Here is a 16180-nt window from a genome sequence, read left to right on the forward strand (position 1 = left end):
AATCATTTGCACTATGGGAATGTCTTCCATGAAAAGGCATTGGCCCAGGCAGATTTGGATGGTATCACAAGAAGGATAAGGGAGGATGGGGTAACAGATGAATTGCTTCAAGATGAGGCTTGGGCTATGAAATTGTTGGAAGAGTGGGAACTGCGAGAGGAATTGTTTGGAAACAAAAGGCATGAATTGAGTGGATTTAGGAAGGGGACAAAAATACAGCTTTTTTCTTCAACTCTATGAAAGTTGGGCAACATGGTAACTCTATCTCTGGTCTAGTGAATGACAGGGGAGATCATCTTTCTTCCTTTCTGAAAATTTCTAGGGAGGCGGTGTAGTACTTTGAATCTATCTTTCGAGAGGACTCGCAAGGGGGATCTCCTGAGGAAGCACAAATTCTTTCTTGTATCCCTTCTCTTGTGTCTGGACATTTGAATCAGCAGCTCATGAGTCATATCTCACTTGAAGAGCTTGAAGGGATTGATTTTAATATGAAGAAAGGGAAAGTGTTGGGTCCTGATGGCTTCCCAATTGAGTTCTTTCAAGAATTTTGGGATATCATCAAACTTGATCTCCTGGCTGTGGTTCGTGAGTCTCAACACAATAGGCAGATGTTAATGGCTCTAAATGCTGCATTTCTTGCTCTTATTCCCAAGAATGAGGGGCCTGATAAGTTAAGCCAATTTTGGCCCATCTCTTTATGCAATGTAATCTATAAGATTATTGCTAAAATTATTGCAGATAGGTTGAAGAAGGGGCTTGTAAATTTGATCTCTGAAGAGCAAAGCGGTTTTGTTGTGGGTAGGCAAATTTTGGATGGGATTGTAATTACAACTGAGATCATTCATTCTATGGCTAACTCAAATGAAAAAGCAATGTTTATCAAGTTGGACATGGCTAAGGCTTATGAAAGAGTGAGGCGGTCCTTCCTATTGCAGATTCTTAGTGCTTTTGGCTTTGCGAAAGAATGGATTCAATGGGTTTGGAGTTGTGTAACTTCAGTTTCCTTTTTGGTGCTTATTAATGGGAGTCATTCTGAGCTATCTGGGGCTTCTAGGAGGCTTTGTCAGGGAGATCCTCTTTCCCCTTATTTGTTTATTCTTTTGGCTGGAGGCTTGGGGAGATGGATTAAATGAAATGTGGAGGATGGTTTCATTCAAGGTTGGAGATGGGGTGGCACCTTACCTCCGCAGACTCATTTATAATTTGTGGATGATACTGCTTTGATGAAAATGGCTACAATGAGGGAGACCTCTAATTTGTAAAGGGTCTTGGATGCTTACCTGGTTGCTTCTAGTCAGCAAATTAATGAAGGAAAATCTTCCATCTTCTTTTTAACACTCTGAGCCCTATTCAGCAAAGGATTGCTTGTACTTTGAGATTTTAGATCAGCAACCTCCCATTGACTTATCTTGGCATCCCCATCTTGATGAGAAGACCTCCCAAGGAGTCTTGGAAGATAATTTTGGATAAGTTTTGGGTGAAAGTTAACCATTGGACTCATCACTAGCTATCCTTTGTTGGTCGTGTCTAGTTGATTAAGTCAGTTGTGTAGGCTTTGCTCATTTATAGATGCACACTCCAGGTTGCCCCTATGGGCTTTCTAAAGGATCTTGATTATGTGGTGAGACAATTTTTATGGGCTAGGTGCTTGGAATCCTCTAAATAGAGTTTGGTAAGATGGGAAGTGGTCTGTAGTCCAAAACAATATGGTGGATTAGGTCTGAGGCAGTCAACTATGACTAGGGAGGCTTTGGCTACTAAACTATATTGGAGGTGGTGTAATGAGTAGGATAAGAGCTAGGCCAAGGTTCTTTCCCAGAAGTATCTCTCAAGGATTCCTCAACTTGAAATTTTTAGGTATCCCCTTGTTGGTAAGGGATCTGTGATATGGGACAATCTTAAAAAAGGGGCTATGCTTATTAAGGATGGATTATTTTGGATCTGTAAGAGGGGGTCAGAGGCCTAATTCTGGTATGATTTTTGGGATGGTTTTCCTCCCATTATCTCTCAATTTCCCAACTTATTAGTTCTTTGTCAGAGATTCCTATAGGTTGGCTAGTCACGGGTGAGTGACTTTAAATCCTTTGTCCCCTATGGTCAGCTGGTGTTGGCTAGTTGAAAGTCCTTAGATAAGTGGTCGGTTGCAAGTTTGCAGGAGGAATGTGTTGTGTTGCAGAGTATCCTTTCCAATAGAAAATGTTGCTCTCTTTGGGAAGATGATGTGCTTTCCTAGTCCCCCAATCCTATGGGGATCTATACTTTAGCCTCTGGCTATAATAAGTTATTGTTTCAGAAGTTGGTTAGGCCTAAAATTTAGTGGTAAAATAAGGTATGGAAAAAGCTTTCTTGGCCAAAATGTAATTGTTTTTCTTGGATGTTGGCCTGGAATAAGTGTTTGACTTGGGATAATATTTGGAGGAGAGGTTTCCTCAGTCCTTCTATTTGTGTTATGTGTGGGGCTAGTGAGGAGGATTCTACCCATTTGTTCTTTCACTGCTCCTTTGCCCTACAACTTTGGCATTTTTGGTGGGGTGTTTGGACAACGCCTTGTGTTCATGCTTCTTCCTTGATTGAGTTTTGGCAAGGGATGGGTTGGCCTCCTTCCGTGACACCCTTTTTGCAGGAGGTATGGTTTGTGGGGGCTATCTTCTTATTGTGGCAAATTTGGCTAGAACATAACCAAAGGATTTTTCGAGGAGAATAGAGACTAGTGCAACAAATTTGGCAGAGGTTATTGGGTATGGTTCAAGAGACAATGGGAGCCAAATGCGAAGTGGAATTCCCTTTGGGGAAAAGGGATATGGAGTTAGTGGAGAGATTAGAGATTATGGGCTCTCCCTTGGCCTTGACTAGGGCTAAGAGAAGGCATCGTGAGAAGCAAAAAATTGATAGGAATGGCAAATGGAAACTTTCTCCTTATGGCATTTTGAAGATCAATACTGATGGATCTTCAAAGAGAAATCTGGGTCCGACTAGTATTGATGGGATAGGTAGGGATTCCTTAGGCTCAGTGATCTTCCTCTTTTCGATATACAAAGGAATACAGACCATCAACCTAGTGGGTTGGCTATTATGGCCACTCTTGAGAGAGCTCATGCTTTGGGGTGGCAAAATATAGTTTGTGAATTTGATTCCCAAGTTTTGATCAATTTGCTTATTGGGCAAAAAGTGGCTAATGTTAGTTGGCAATTGGCTAGGGTTGTGCAACAAATTTTATGGGTTAGTTCTTTGATGGAAATGGTGACATTTGTCCATATTCCAAGAGAATGGAATAGGTTAGTTGATTGTTTGGCAAAATGGGCTTCAGACCATTGGTACCCCTAGAGATCTGCCTTGATTTAATGAATATTATTGATGAAGATAGGGTTGAGAATGATGACAGTTGATGTTGATGGTCTGATGCTTTTGCTTTTACTTGGGACCTCAATCCCTTGCTAATTTTGTAATGTTGTTTTCTGATCTTCAATAAAGTTTTTACCCCTTTTTCAAAAAAAATTGTACATTATTAATTAAATTTATAATATAAAATAGTTACGTATATTTAAGATTTCTAATTATTATGACAAAATATTTTAAAAAGAAAATAATTGTAAAAATCAAAATAAAATAATTTAAAATTATTAATAATAAAATTATATTATATTAGTTTAATTTTTTTTATATAATATTATGAAATTTTTATATATCATTCATATTTACTTTCTTGTTTTGTCTATTATATACTATAGACATATTTTAGTCAATTGTGTTTAATTTGAAAGATGCAATCATGATGTTGGGAAACTTACATTTTATTACAAGTAATTAAAGAAAGAAGACTTATATAAGTATTTTAGTTATTGAAAAATCTAACTCCAAGTAAATACAACAATAAAGAAAACTTACAATATAATTAAGTTATTTATGTATATCTTGTCAAATTATTTAATTTAAAAATTAACATAAAGGTTTAATATTAAATAAACTAATAATATTGTCATTAAAATGGTAAAATAATAATTTTTTAGATTATATATTATCTAAAATATAATAAAAGAAAAATAACTTTTTTAATGAATTTACTTAAAAGTCTTTAAAAAATATTTTTTAACCTACAATCAAGATTTTTCTATTAAAATAAAATAAAAGACAAAGTTAAACTTAAATTCTAACACCCACACTTTGTATAGAGCACGACTGCTATTACTATCATTACTAGTTCTCACAAAAAAATACTTAAAACAATTAAAGTGCAAGACAAATATTATTTTAGGGCTAATATAATCATGTATTTTAAAAAAATTATTTAAATAAATTTATAACTTTAAAATTTAAAACTTCTAACTGAATTCATTTAAACAATTTATCTTTTTTCCTTGTGGTATATAATTTTAAATTTAGAAAAAATAATTTTATTATTATTTTTATTACAATCTTGTTACAAGATTCAAGAATGGGTAGATTAACAGATTTTCGAATGATTGATTTATTAACAGAGGAACAAATGTGTTCCTTATAAAGAATTACAAGGACATTGTTTCTAAAAGAAACAACATAGACTGAAGACGAAATCAGAGACAAAATTGAAGACAGGATAGGAAACATTCCTATCTAGAAACAAAACTGAAGACAGGATAGGAAACATTCCTATCTAGAAATAAAATTGAAGACTGAAAGACGGAATATAGACAAGTAGTTGACCATTATAGAAAGTATTTAACTAAGGAGATAATATCTTAATACCCTCCCTTAATGGTCAACATACGAATGTCAGAACATTCTGGGATAACTAAAACCCTCCCTAGATCTACATAATGTTGAAACCAAGAAGCTTTGCCAGAAGAGTGCTATGACTCAAAACATATTGCAATTACAAAACTTCATTTTTGTGGAAAAAATAGTAAAACCCAGAATCTCATGCAAACTTGCATATTACAGACAACATGGAATGATTTTTAAGGAGAAAATCAACAAACCCATCATGCTTGTGAGTGAAATGTCCAAAGGTACTGAAATCTATGTACTAGGTAGAAGATTTCACACGATCTATAGGTATGCTGGCCATAAAGGCATGGTAGATAGATTCTTTCTATTTTAAGTGTTGGGCAGCATTAGCTTGCTTTTTAATCGAGTCTAACTTTTGATGCTGCTGGTATAGATGCTCACAATATGTGAATATCTCAAATGGCACAAACTTCGAGGCAAGAAAATGAAAGACTCAAAAAAATCAAAGAAGCACCCAAAAGAGAGCTCAAAAAACTCCAAAATAATATGCTGTTAAAATTTGGATCCGCTAGCTCAAAAATCAAGGCACAAAAATTGAGGCACCCAGAAAACTTTGATGACAACCCATTTGAGATCTCGAAAAACCCACCAAAAAATTGAAAACAATTTTTTTTCTGACCTAAAAAATAGGGTTTCGAGCAACAAAAACTAGTCGATGGCCATGGAAGTTGAAATGGCAAAAATTGGTGTTTGCAGTCCAAAAAAGGTGGCAAAAAACCATTAGTTTTGAGTTCCAGATCGTAGATTCAAAGAGGTACACAACAAATGGTGTTGGTTGCAGTTGAAAATGTGGCCAAAAAGAAAAAATGACAAGTCTAACATGGGCACCAGTTTGCAGTCGCGGATCAGGCAGGAAAACGTGTGGACGACTATGGAAATAGTCACAATTTGCAGATTCCAGACTCCAAACACCTGCATTGACTATTACCACACCTTTCCAGACACTATTTTGCGATTTTGGAAGGGATTTCCACCACAATTTTGCCAAAAAAAATGCAATTTTTAGTCATGAAATTATAAGAGTTTTCAAAAAATTCCTTATAATGGCTTTGATACCATGTTACAAGATTCAAGAATTGGCAGATTAATGGATTTCTGGATGATTGATTTATTAATAGAGGAACAAATGTGTTCCGTATAAAGAATTACAAGGACATTGTTTCTAAAAGAAACAACGTAGACTGAAGACAAAATTAGAAACAAAACTGAAGACAGGATAGGAAACATTCCTATCTAGATTGAAAGACGGACTACAAACAAGTAGTTGACTATTATAGGAAGTATTTAACAAAGGAGATAATATCTTAATAAATCTATCATTAGTTTTTCTTTTAATGTTAATTTTTAAATTGAATAATTTGAAAGAATATGATTAATAAATTAGTTAATTTTAAAGTCTTTTTATTGGTGTAGTTATATTCATGATAGAGTTGAGTCGGATCTCTAAATAGTTAAAAAGTAAGATAAGAATGTCTTACTATTTACTTAAAGGATCATTTGGTAAAGATGAGAACGTAAAAAAGATTGGCAGTAAATATTATTTAATAAGACATCATTTTTAAAGAAAAATTCTTTAACAAACTTTGACATTTAATTATTAATAAGTGTAAATTATCCTAAAAATAGAAGTGATATAATCTAAAAATATTTCTAACTATTTAAAAATATATAATCTTGTTAATAGTTAAATATGTATAAATATATTTGTCAATTATTTAAGTTTCTATATATTAATAAATAGTTTGTAGTTTTATAGATTTGTATTATTGATATTTAAAAATCTATATAAAGATACAAAATACATTTAGAATTTTTTAATAAAAATATAAACAATAACACACACACACACACACACACACACACACACACACACACACACACACAGACACACAGAGATACAGATAGATAATTGATTATATAGTGGCAACTAATAATTAGTTGTCACTATATTAATACATTGCTTTTTTCAATTTATTTAGTTGTCACACATCATATATATAATCTTTAAAAGCATAAAACTAAATGTAATGTTTAAATAAAATATTAAGTTTTAAAAGTATATAGAAATATAACACCAAGAAGAAGAAAATATATGTCTTTTTTTTGTCATTTTAATACATAAATGAGAACATAATTAAATTTTGTCAATGTTATATATTGTTATATAAAACTATTTTTTTGTAAAAGCTATCTTACATATATTTATTTTATTTCTAAAATGAAATGAACATGTAGGTATCCGATCTATTATGGAATTCAAACTTAGAGATTATATAAATATAAAATGAAATATAGATAAAACATTGTGATTAAAATAAAAAATATATATTTTAAATTATAAATTAGATTGCATAGACTTGGTAATTTAGATTTTCTCTATCTGCAAGAAGTTAAGATTTCTGGTTTCATACTTTCTTCTGCATGCCACGTCATTTGGCAGGATGGCATTATGTTTTCCTCTCAGCACAAAGCTGGCCGAGGTGGTGTAGTTACTCTCTTGTCACCTCGTCTTTATTCTGCTATTATTTCGCACGGTTCTGACCCCACGCATAGAATTATTTGGCTTTTGCCTTCCATTAACAATCATTCTTTTGGAGTCATTAATGTTTATGCTTCCAATGATGTTGTGGAAAGATCCCAGATGTGGGGCTGGCTGGCTAACAATTTGCATCCAGCTACTTGGGTCATGTGTGGTGACTTCAATATGGTTGAAGTGGCCTCTAACAAAGATGAAATTCTGCCCTTTTGATGGACAGCTGGGGAAAGGGAAGCTTGGTACTACATGTGCAATAAATTGGGCCTTTTTTATCCCAATATCAACCACTGCCAGGATAGTGGGGTTTGGCACACTTGGTCCAACTTTCGAGCTGGCTCTGACCGTATTTTAAAGCATCTCGATCGTGCCATGATCACTACACAATCTTTTTTTTTTTCCTTTTCCAAGGATTGAGATTTACTTGTCATTCCCCTACCAGGTGTGATGTTATCTGACTACTATCCCATTTATTTTGTCATTTCATGGCAAACAACTGTCCCGAAAGTTGCCAAGTCTCAGTTCTTCCTAAACATGTATGTGTTGATGCATGCTTCCACCATCACTCATATCCTACATGTCTAGAATTTGGAGCCACGTCCGCATTCTCAGAAGAGATGGATTCAATGGTGGAATGATGCCATTACCAGAACTGCTCATTTTCTATGTAGTTGGCAGTTTTCAAAAAGCGGTCATATGAAGCCAACACTTTTGTGCTCAAAAAAGCCTCTAAGGCTCTCACCCTTAATCCATTTGATGTGGATTTGCAAATTTAACTTGCCAAGCTTCGCCATGGCAAAAAAGTTGCTGATAACTATGTCGCTCTAGGAGCCCAAATCAAAGAGCCTATCTCCACTGGTTGGAGGTTGGCAATAAAGCTTCGAAGGAGTTCTTTCAGGCTCTTCGAGCCCATCATACCAATGTTGGGATTAAAAAAATCAAACAAGGAATTACTTTTTTTTTCATTCTCCTTGACATCCTGTAAGCATTTGTTCATCACTATGAGAACGTTCTTGCTTTGCAGGAAACTTTAGTTACTCAGGAGGAAGCTCTGAAAAAGTGTATCTCTATTACTCCAAATCACCTAACAATTGAGCAACGTGCTTTCTATGAGCAACTTCTTTCCCTCCGAGACCTTAAAGAGGCAGTCTACTCCATGGTTGATGACAAATCCCCCAGGTCTGATGGGTTTCCCTGTGAATTTTACAAACACCTGTAGGAGCATATAGGTCCTAATCTACACAAAGTTTATCTTGAAACCTATCATTCTAAAAGCTTAGGAGCCTTTATAAATAAAGGAAATGTCAAATTCATACCTAAGTTGACGATCTAGAGGACATCTGCAATTAGAGGCCCATTACCCTTCTGAATGTGTCTTATAAGATTATTGCCAAGGCACTTTCTCTCAAAATCTGGCACATGTTGCCTTTAATTGTGCGCCCTGAGCAAACTGGCTTTATTAAGTCCAGATATATTCTTGACAACATTATTGCTATTTGGGAAGGCATGGAGTGGGCTTGCAAGTCCAAATAGAAGGCTATCTTTCTAAATATTGATTTTGCTAAAGCCTATGATTGCATTGAATGGCCCTTTATTTTGGCTATGCTCCAGGCTCTGGGGTTTGGTCCCAATTTTTTACAGTCCATGGATATGCTCTTTGGCGATGCTAATGCTTGCATTACCATCAATAATTCACAATTAGAGGCTTTTGGCCTTTTTCGTTCAATCAGGCAAGGTTGCCCTTTGGCTTTGGTGCTTTATGTCCTTGCTACTGAAGGTTTTGGCTATTTGCCAGCTCATTATGTGTCTTCTACACTAGTTCATGGCATTTCCTTGCCCAAATCTTCTCAATTAGTCAATGGTCACTTTGCGGATGATTCCTTTCTCACTCTTTTAGAGGATGAAGAAAACATCAACAATGCTTTAAGTTTCTTGGACACCTTTTGTCAAGCCTCTAGATCTACTATTTAATGGCATAAAACGCTTTGCTTCTGCCAGTCATTCTTGCCAGCTCCACCTTGGCTTAGCCAGTTTGAATAGAAATGGGTTATGCATGGGGAGATTTTTCGCTTTCTTGGCATTCCTTTTTCTTTTTAGGCTTCACCTGTTGGACTTTGGAATGCTGTGCTTGCCAAGATTACCAAGAAGCTTGATTATTGGTTTACGAAATTGCTCTCCCTTGCTGGCAAATTCTAGATTTACTCGAAGATTCTTGTGGCTAATCATGTTTATTATTCTTCTTGTTGGGCTCCCTCCAAACTTCTTATCAAAAATTAGAACGATTGCTCAGGGATTTTCTCTGGGCTTTTGGTTCTATTCATCATGGCTTTCACAAAGTTGCCTGGGATTTTTGTTGTCTCCCAAAAGAATCTGGTGGTCTTGGCCTACTTTCCACTCATAAACAAGGCCTTTCTCTTTGTGCTAAATGGATTATTCTTGCTATCATTGGAGATGGAGCTTGGAAGATTTTGGTTTGACATTGCATATTTTTTGGCTTTCTTGTCAACAAGCCTGCTTGTAAAGGGATTGGTTTCTACACCCTTCTCATCATGCATGAACCAATGAACATACAGGGCTCATTTGTCATCAAGAGTGTATGGAAAGCTTGGGAAGCTATTTAACCTTTGCTTTGATGGGTTGGTCATGAGTTCCATAATGGCCTCTCCTTGAATCAGCAGAACATTTGGTGGTCTCCCTTATTTGCCTTTCAGGGTACTCCCCTTGCCAAGTGTCAAGGTGCTAGTGCTTTGCATTTTTTCAAATGAGGCATTAGAACTCCCAAGGACCTCTTCTTGAGGGTTACCATGAGTTTCAGGTCCCGGGAAGATATGTAAGTCCAGTACTGCCTTATTCGTTCAGATCGACAAATTTTTGACCTATTGCTCTCTTCAATTCTAGTCCACTTAATTCATAAAGTGGGTATTCAATCTGTTTGACCTTGGTGGCATGATCGGCAGTGGTATCCTACCACTCCATTTTCTAATTATAAGCCAAGTCTAGGATATAGATGGCTTTCGTCCCATCTTCTGATGGTGGACATGCTCAACCAAAGATGACATTTGCAATCTTCTCTTTCTCAATGGAGAAAATGCTTTGATACCATTTGGAGTGCTATAATAGAACCCAAGATTGCCCATTTTTCTTGGTGCCTTGCCTTCCAAGGTCTTCGCCTGGGGCCTCGACTCAAGCATATTGTGGTTCCAGATCCCATATGCCCTTTTTGTGGACAACTAGAGTCTTTCTTGCATATCTTCTGGTTTTATAGGCGTGCCCAAAATTATTGGCACTAGATTCATGATTTTTTCAAGCCATTCATGCCTGAACCCTTTTCTTGGCACATGATTTTGCTGGGTAATTCCCCCAGAATCTCTCAAAAATTCACCCAGATTTGGCATACTTTTAAGATGGAAATTTTGTTTACTCTGTGGAAAGACAAGAATGCTATTCTTTTCACACACAGTTTTTTGGATATTAATATTGCCATGTACACTAAGGCATGCATTTGTAATAATGTAATTATGCATATTTAGGTGCAAGCTAACAAAGTTGCCCTTGAGGTACCTCACCTACAAGAGCTCCTGAACCACTGGGGCAATGCCCCCTGCACTATTGCTAGAGTTCCTCCTGATGCCTCGGCAGATACCTCAATGCCTCGTGGTCGCCGTCTGCAACACCATTCCTTAGGTCGCCACTTGCACACCCCGTGCTCCTAGGCTTCCCACCACCACTCTCCCAGTGGTGGCAATGGTGGACAGAGGTGCCACTCAGCTTCCCCACCCCATGGTGCCTTTGGTTGGTCCCTAGCTCCTCCTCTTGGTGCTCGTCCGGTGCTTTTTGGGAAATGGCCTCGCTCGGATCTAGCAATTTCTCCTTCGCGGGTAGAGATCAAAGATGCGAAGGCTGCCACTGATCCTCTTGTTGCTGCTACTGATGATGGATGGACTGTTCCCAGCCTGCCCCAATCCCAAAGATGACTGGGGCCATGACAGATATGAACCATCACCCTCGGCTGACACTACTTTGGGCACTTGAGGTTGCCTTATATATGTTTTTTTTTAATGAATAGTGTTTGATTCTAGCTGCGATTGCGTGTTCTTATTTCGGTTGCGGCCATGTGAACTTATTCCCAAGGTGATCTTGTATCCTCCGACCCTTTTTTGTGAATTGCAATCTTAGTATATTTTTATTAATAGAAAATGACTATTCATAAAAAAAATTAATATTAAGAAAAAAAATCATTTAAAATTTTGGAAAAATATACAAGAAAAATTATAAATCTAAGTAAATAAATAAAAGAACACATTGAATTATTATAAATTAATTCCAGTAGTAATTCGAAAAACAATCTATACAGATAATGTTCATTGAAAAATATTACTTAAATAAATTGACTTAAAAGTACAAAATAATTACTCACAAAAACAAAACAAAATTAAAAAAACCATGTTAATTACAAAAACAATACTTTGCACTTATAACAATACGTGCACTATGTGCATACATTCTGACAACATTTATTTCTCAAGTGCAGGTTCATGATTGGCCACGACTATGTGCATAGGACATGACAACCATTCGGTCGGTGCAAATATGTTGCACCGTAGCCGATGCCTTGCTATGATAGCATTTTCCCCCCTTAGATTATTTATGCCTGAACAGTGACAGGTACCAAGGAACAAATAATTACAAACTTTCAATGCATGTCAAAAATTTTGATATCTCAAAGATCTCCAAATTGACAACGTTTTCTTTATTTGGGTAAAAGTTAAATGAAAAAATATTATATTATTAACTTTATCTAATAATTATAAATTATAAAATACTTAATAAAAAAATTTAAAATTAGAATTAATTTTCATAATTTTTTTTTTTATATTACAATGTTTTTATATTTAAGTTATATTAGTTTGAGATGTAGTAGTTGTGAGTTCTTAGTTATTAAATCTGGATAGTTATTACAAATCTTTAATGTATCTTTTAATGATGAAATTTTTGAAAATGTATATTAGATAATTAATATATTTAATTATAAATTTTCTGGACAATTAAACACATCATTTATTGTATTTAATTTTTACAAAAGAATGAACATTGAAAAGTCATATATTTAACACTATTACAATTTAAATGTATTCAATTCATTTTATAATGAGATATAATTCAGAAATATAAATAGATTTCAAATATTTTTCTAAGAATTATACAAAAATAGGCAATATCGATACACTAGAAATATGACTTGCATCATTGCAATCAATTTTCTCATACAAAAAAGGCATATAAATAGAAAACACTATAAACTTGTATTCAGAACCATGACACACTACAACACATTTCATCTCACATATATAAAGACTTCTTTTAATATTATAATTTTTTTTTTTTTGATGGAGGTCATCCACAAAGACGTTTTAAGTACCCGATACAGGCTCATGCGTGCCTGAAACCTCTTCAGCTAAAAGCTAAAAACAGAAGAGTATCCACACTGCCAAATTCGCCCGGGGCACGATCCCGGCCTCATCCCTTTTTGATGTCTTTGGACCTTGCACTCAACAAGACTTGATTCTTTGTAAGCCACCAAGACCCGTTGACAAACAAGACTTGATTCTTTGTAAGCCACCAAGACCAGTTGACAATATTATAATTTTTAAACGTAAGCCATTCAACTTCAGAACCATTGAAAGCAACCTTCGAATTATCTTAACAATCGCACTTTATTCACGACAATAACACTAAAAAATAATTTCAAATTCTGTTTAACATCTGTACTCCCAACTTCGCGTTTTTTCGGTTTATTTTGCCTCCTATTAATCAGTCCTTAACGAGCTGTAGCAGCAATGACTCCCATGGACACTGAAACGCCAAGGCCAGACGGTCGGTCACCCAACGAGCTAAGAACCCTTGTTTCTTCCAGAGCTCTGCTTCACAGAGCCCACGGCTCCGCTCGCTGGTCCCAAGGTACTTTTCATTTCTCTTTCTTTCTCTTTCCTCATCAACTTGAAACTAAAAGTTTCAGAGTGTTATTTGATAAATTCCGTGTCATTAGGCATTGAGGGCGCATAGGATTTAATGTTTGCTTCGGGTATGTTGCAGACAATACAATCGTGCTGGCTGCTGTCTATGGCCCCAGAGGAGGAGCCGCTGGAAAAATGGAGAACCCAGAGAAAGCCACGCTTGAGGTTATTTGGAAACCCAAGACCGGACAAGCAGGTCAGTAGTGGGACTTCCATTACCGATATCATCTTTACGCATTTTGCCTCCCTTTATTTAGGTGAATTCCATCTCCCTGTTTTTCGGGCCATCTATGGCAAAGTTGCTATCACATTGGGCGGAAATTTACTAGGAATTATACCCAGCGAATTGGATACTATTTTTCTCTCAATTTCAACTGTTTATCATGTCTTTTGGGCTTTGAACTCTCAGGTCTGGTATAAGAGCCTTGAGGCTTTGCTACTTGAGCTCATCATGCTCAACCTTATTCTTGATGCTTGTATACGTTTCTCTTTGTTTTTAAAATTTTCCTTTTTATCAGCTAGGATTAAAAAGAGGAACCTATCCTTTATAAAATCAGATGGAAGAAAACCTGGAAGACATCAAAACATTCAAACAGGATACTATCCTCAAACTTTACTATTGAGACTTGGGCTTGATGTGGACTCGGTATGTCCATTTTGGGCTTGCGAGAAGGGGGCAAATTAAAATAGCCAAAGCTTGTGGAAACTCTTCTATCAATTGACAAAAAACTGAAATTTAGAAAAACGAAAGTTTGGCTATTATAGCGAGTGAGGCTTTCATCTAATCCTATGACTCTTGAATTTGGGTAGACTACTTTAGTTCTAGCTTGTCTCATTGATTTTTTTAAAATTTTTTTTGATCGGAAGTCTCATTGATTTTTCACCAGACTTACCGAGTCCCATAACAATGAACTAGACCAAGAACGCAATTGCTACAGTCTGGAAGCTATACCCAGTGATGTATATTGTTCACACAGTTTACATAGAAATGGTGCTGAAGTAACGATCTCCAAAGAGGTGCATTGAGATGATTGGCTGCAACGAAGAACTGGAAAATGGAATTCTGATACAACAAATAATAAATATCTATGGAAAATTGAAAGCAAAATGAATGTATGGACACAATAGATCGAAAGTGTTAGTGCCATGGTCTGGAAGTAGTACCGTAGTCTGGGTAGTACCCAGTGGCTTAAAACTACATCTTTCAAATGATGCAAATCATTTATATAGTTTCAATAAAACCCAATGGTGAAATACTGATTTCCGAAGAGGCACATTAACTGTTTGGCTGAAAAATGTAGTTATGATACAACAAATGGCTTTGGAGGATCTAAGGCAAAACGAATGCTGCTGAAATTCTGTGTATTCCTCTTATGTAATCTTTAAAAAGCTGTTAGAATTTGTCTACAGCTATGGAGAAAGGGCTAAACCTTTCAGCTAAAACGGACTCAAAGGTGTTTGATCAATATGAGTCAACAATAGCAAGAAGAAGAACTTGCTGAAAACTTGCCAACATGAGAGGAACTCAAACAAATGCAGAGGTGATCAAACGACAGGATTTGTCTCGCAGCTACTACTGGTGTCAACACTTGCTCTTAGCAAGAGAGAGATCCTTAGAGTGCCATCTCATGACAAGTGCATCTTGCTGCAACAAAAGATAATGCAACAACAGTTCTCATCATAAATTTTAAAAAATTGTTATCTCAGCACAACAATATTCACCATAATAACTCCTCGAACGTGAGCCAATAAGCATACAATGAGTCATGAAGTCACAATCATGACTATCATCATGCCTACTCGTAAAGGATGAATCAAGGAATTTCACTAAGAACTTCTCTCACAAAGAACTCATTAACCAGGGATTGTACCTCGAACTTCTCTCATAGAGAAGAACTTGTTAAAAGTCGAGCCTAGAAACTAAAGATGAAATACAATAATAAATAAAACATTAGAGAGAAAACAAACACTAGAGGATATCTTGGAAAAACCCTTCTAGAATGAAGGGAAAAACCCAACCACACAACAAAAGATCATTTTATTGATAATAACCTTAGTTGCCGATTTGTGACACGAATCCGATTCGGGCACGTGAATCGGATCCGTGGATTCGGGATTTTTTTTTTATATATATATATATAAGAGAAATATGCATAATTCTAAAACTAAATCATTTCATAGTATGAATCTATGATTCTAGTATGCATCTATGAATCTAGTATACTTGATCAGTGACATTGATAATTAATCTATTTTCACGATTATAAAGAAAATCAATACATTCACATTGAATTACTGAAAGTAAAAGTTTGTAACATTCAAAATATAGATCATTAAACTTAAAGTTTGTAACATGATTTACTCATAAAAGAGTCAAGAGTCAACACTAAAGTTTTTGATTTAATCATCAAATGGATTTTCAAGAAAATCCGCATCAGAGAGGTACTGATGAGCTACAAGTGCTGCATCTGTATCAGTAGAGGAACCCAAACCACTAGTAGTAGAGGGGATTGTTAACTCATAATCCTCCTCCTCATCATCCACATCAATCAAAGTGGATCTAGCAAGATCCTGGATGGTCATATCTAAATTAGGAGTCTCGGGTGCTACATCCCAAAGCTTTTCGGGCCCCTTCTTGTACTTAGGATCCTTCCGTGACAACAAGCGCAAATTGTTGTGAATGAACACAAGGTCTTCTGATTTTTTTGGAGCCAACCGGTTGCGTTTGACTGAGTGGATAAAGGAGTAAGTAATCCAATTCTGCTGAGCTGCAGAAGAGCTGGCAACCTAAAGAGAAATTAAAAATTATCAATACAACAATCAAGATAAATAAATTAAATAATAAATTCAAGGAATTGAGAATGTTAAC

At 35.8% G+C, this 16180-nt stretch overlaps 1 protein-coding gene across 2 annotated transcripts in view; it reads left to right on the top strand.

Annotated features, from left to right (window-relative positions):
* The first annotated feature begins 12880 nt into the window (after positions 1-12880).
* The window catches only part of LOC149557859 (Ribosomal protein S5 domain 2-like superfamily protein), a 72593-nt gene continuing 69293 nt past the window's right edge, over positions 12881-16180 (top strand). For both annotated transcript variants that reach the window (XM_089832329.1, XM_089832328.1), the window contains exons 1-2: positions 12881-13255; positions 13391-13507. In XM_089832329.1, coding sequence (XP_089688455.1) covers positions 13135-13255; positions 13391-13507 — 238 coding nt within the window. In that variant the 5' untranslated portion in view covers positions 12881-13134. The remainder of the gene's footprint in view (positions 13256-13390; positions 13508-16180) is intronic.

The sequence above is a fragment of the Cupressus sempervirens genome, chromosome 5, assembly GCF_028749045.1.
Source record: "Cupressus sempervirens isolate cs-2001-9-10 chromosome 5, ASM2874904v1, whole genome shotgun sequence".
NCBI classification, from domain to species: Eukaryota; Viridiplantae; Streptophyta; class Pinopsida; order Cupressales; family Cupressaceae; genus Cupressus; species Cupressus sempervirens.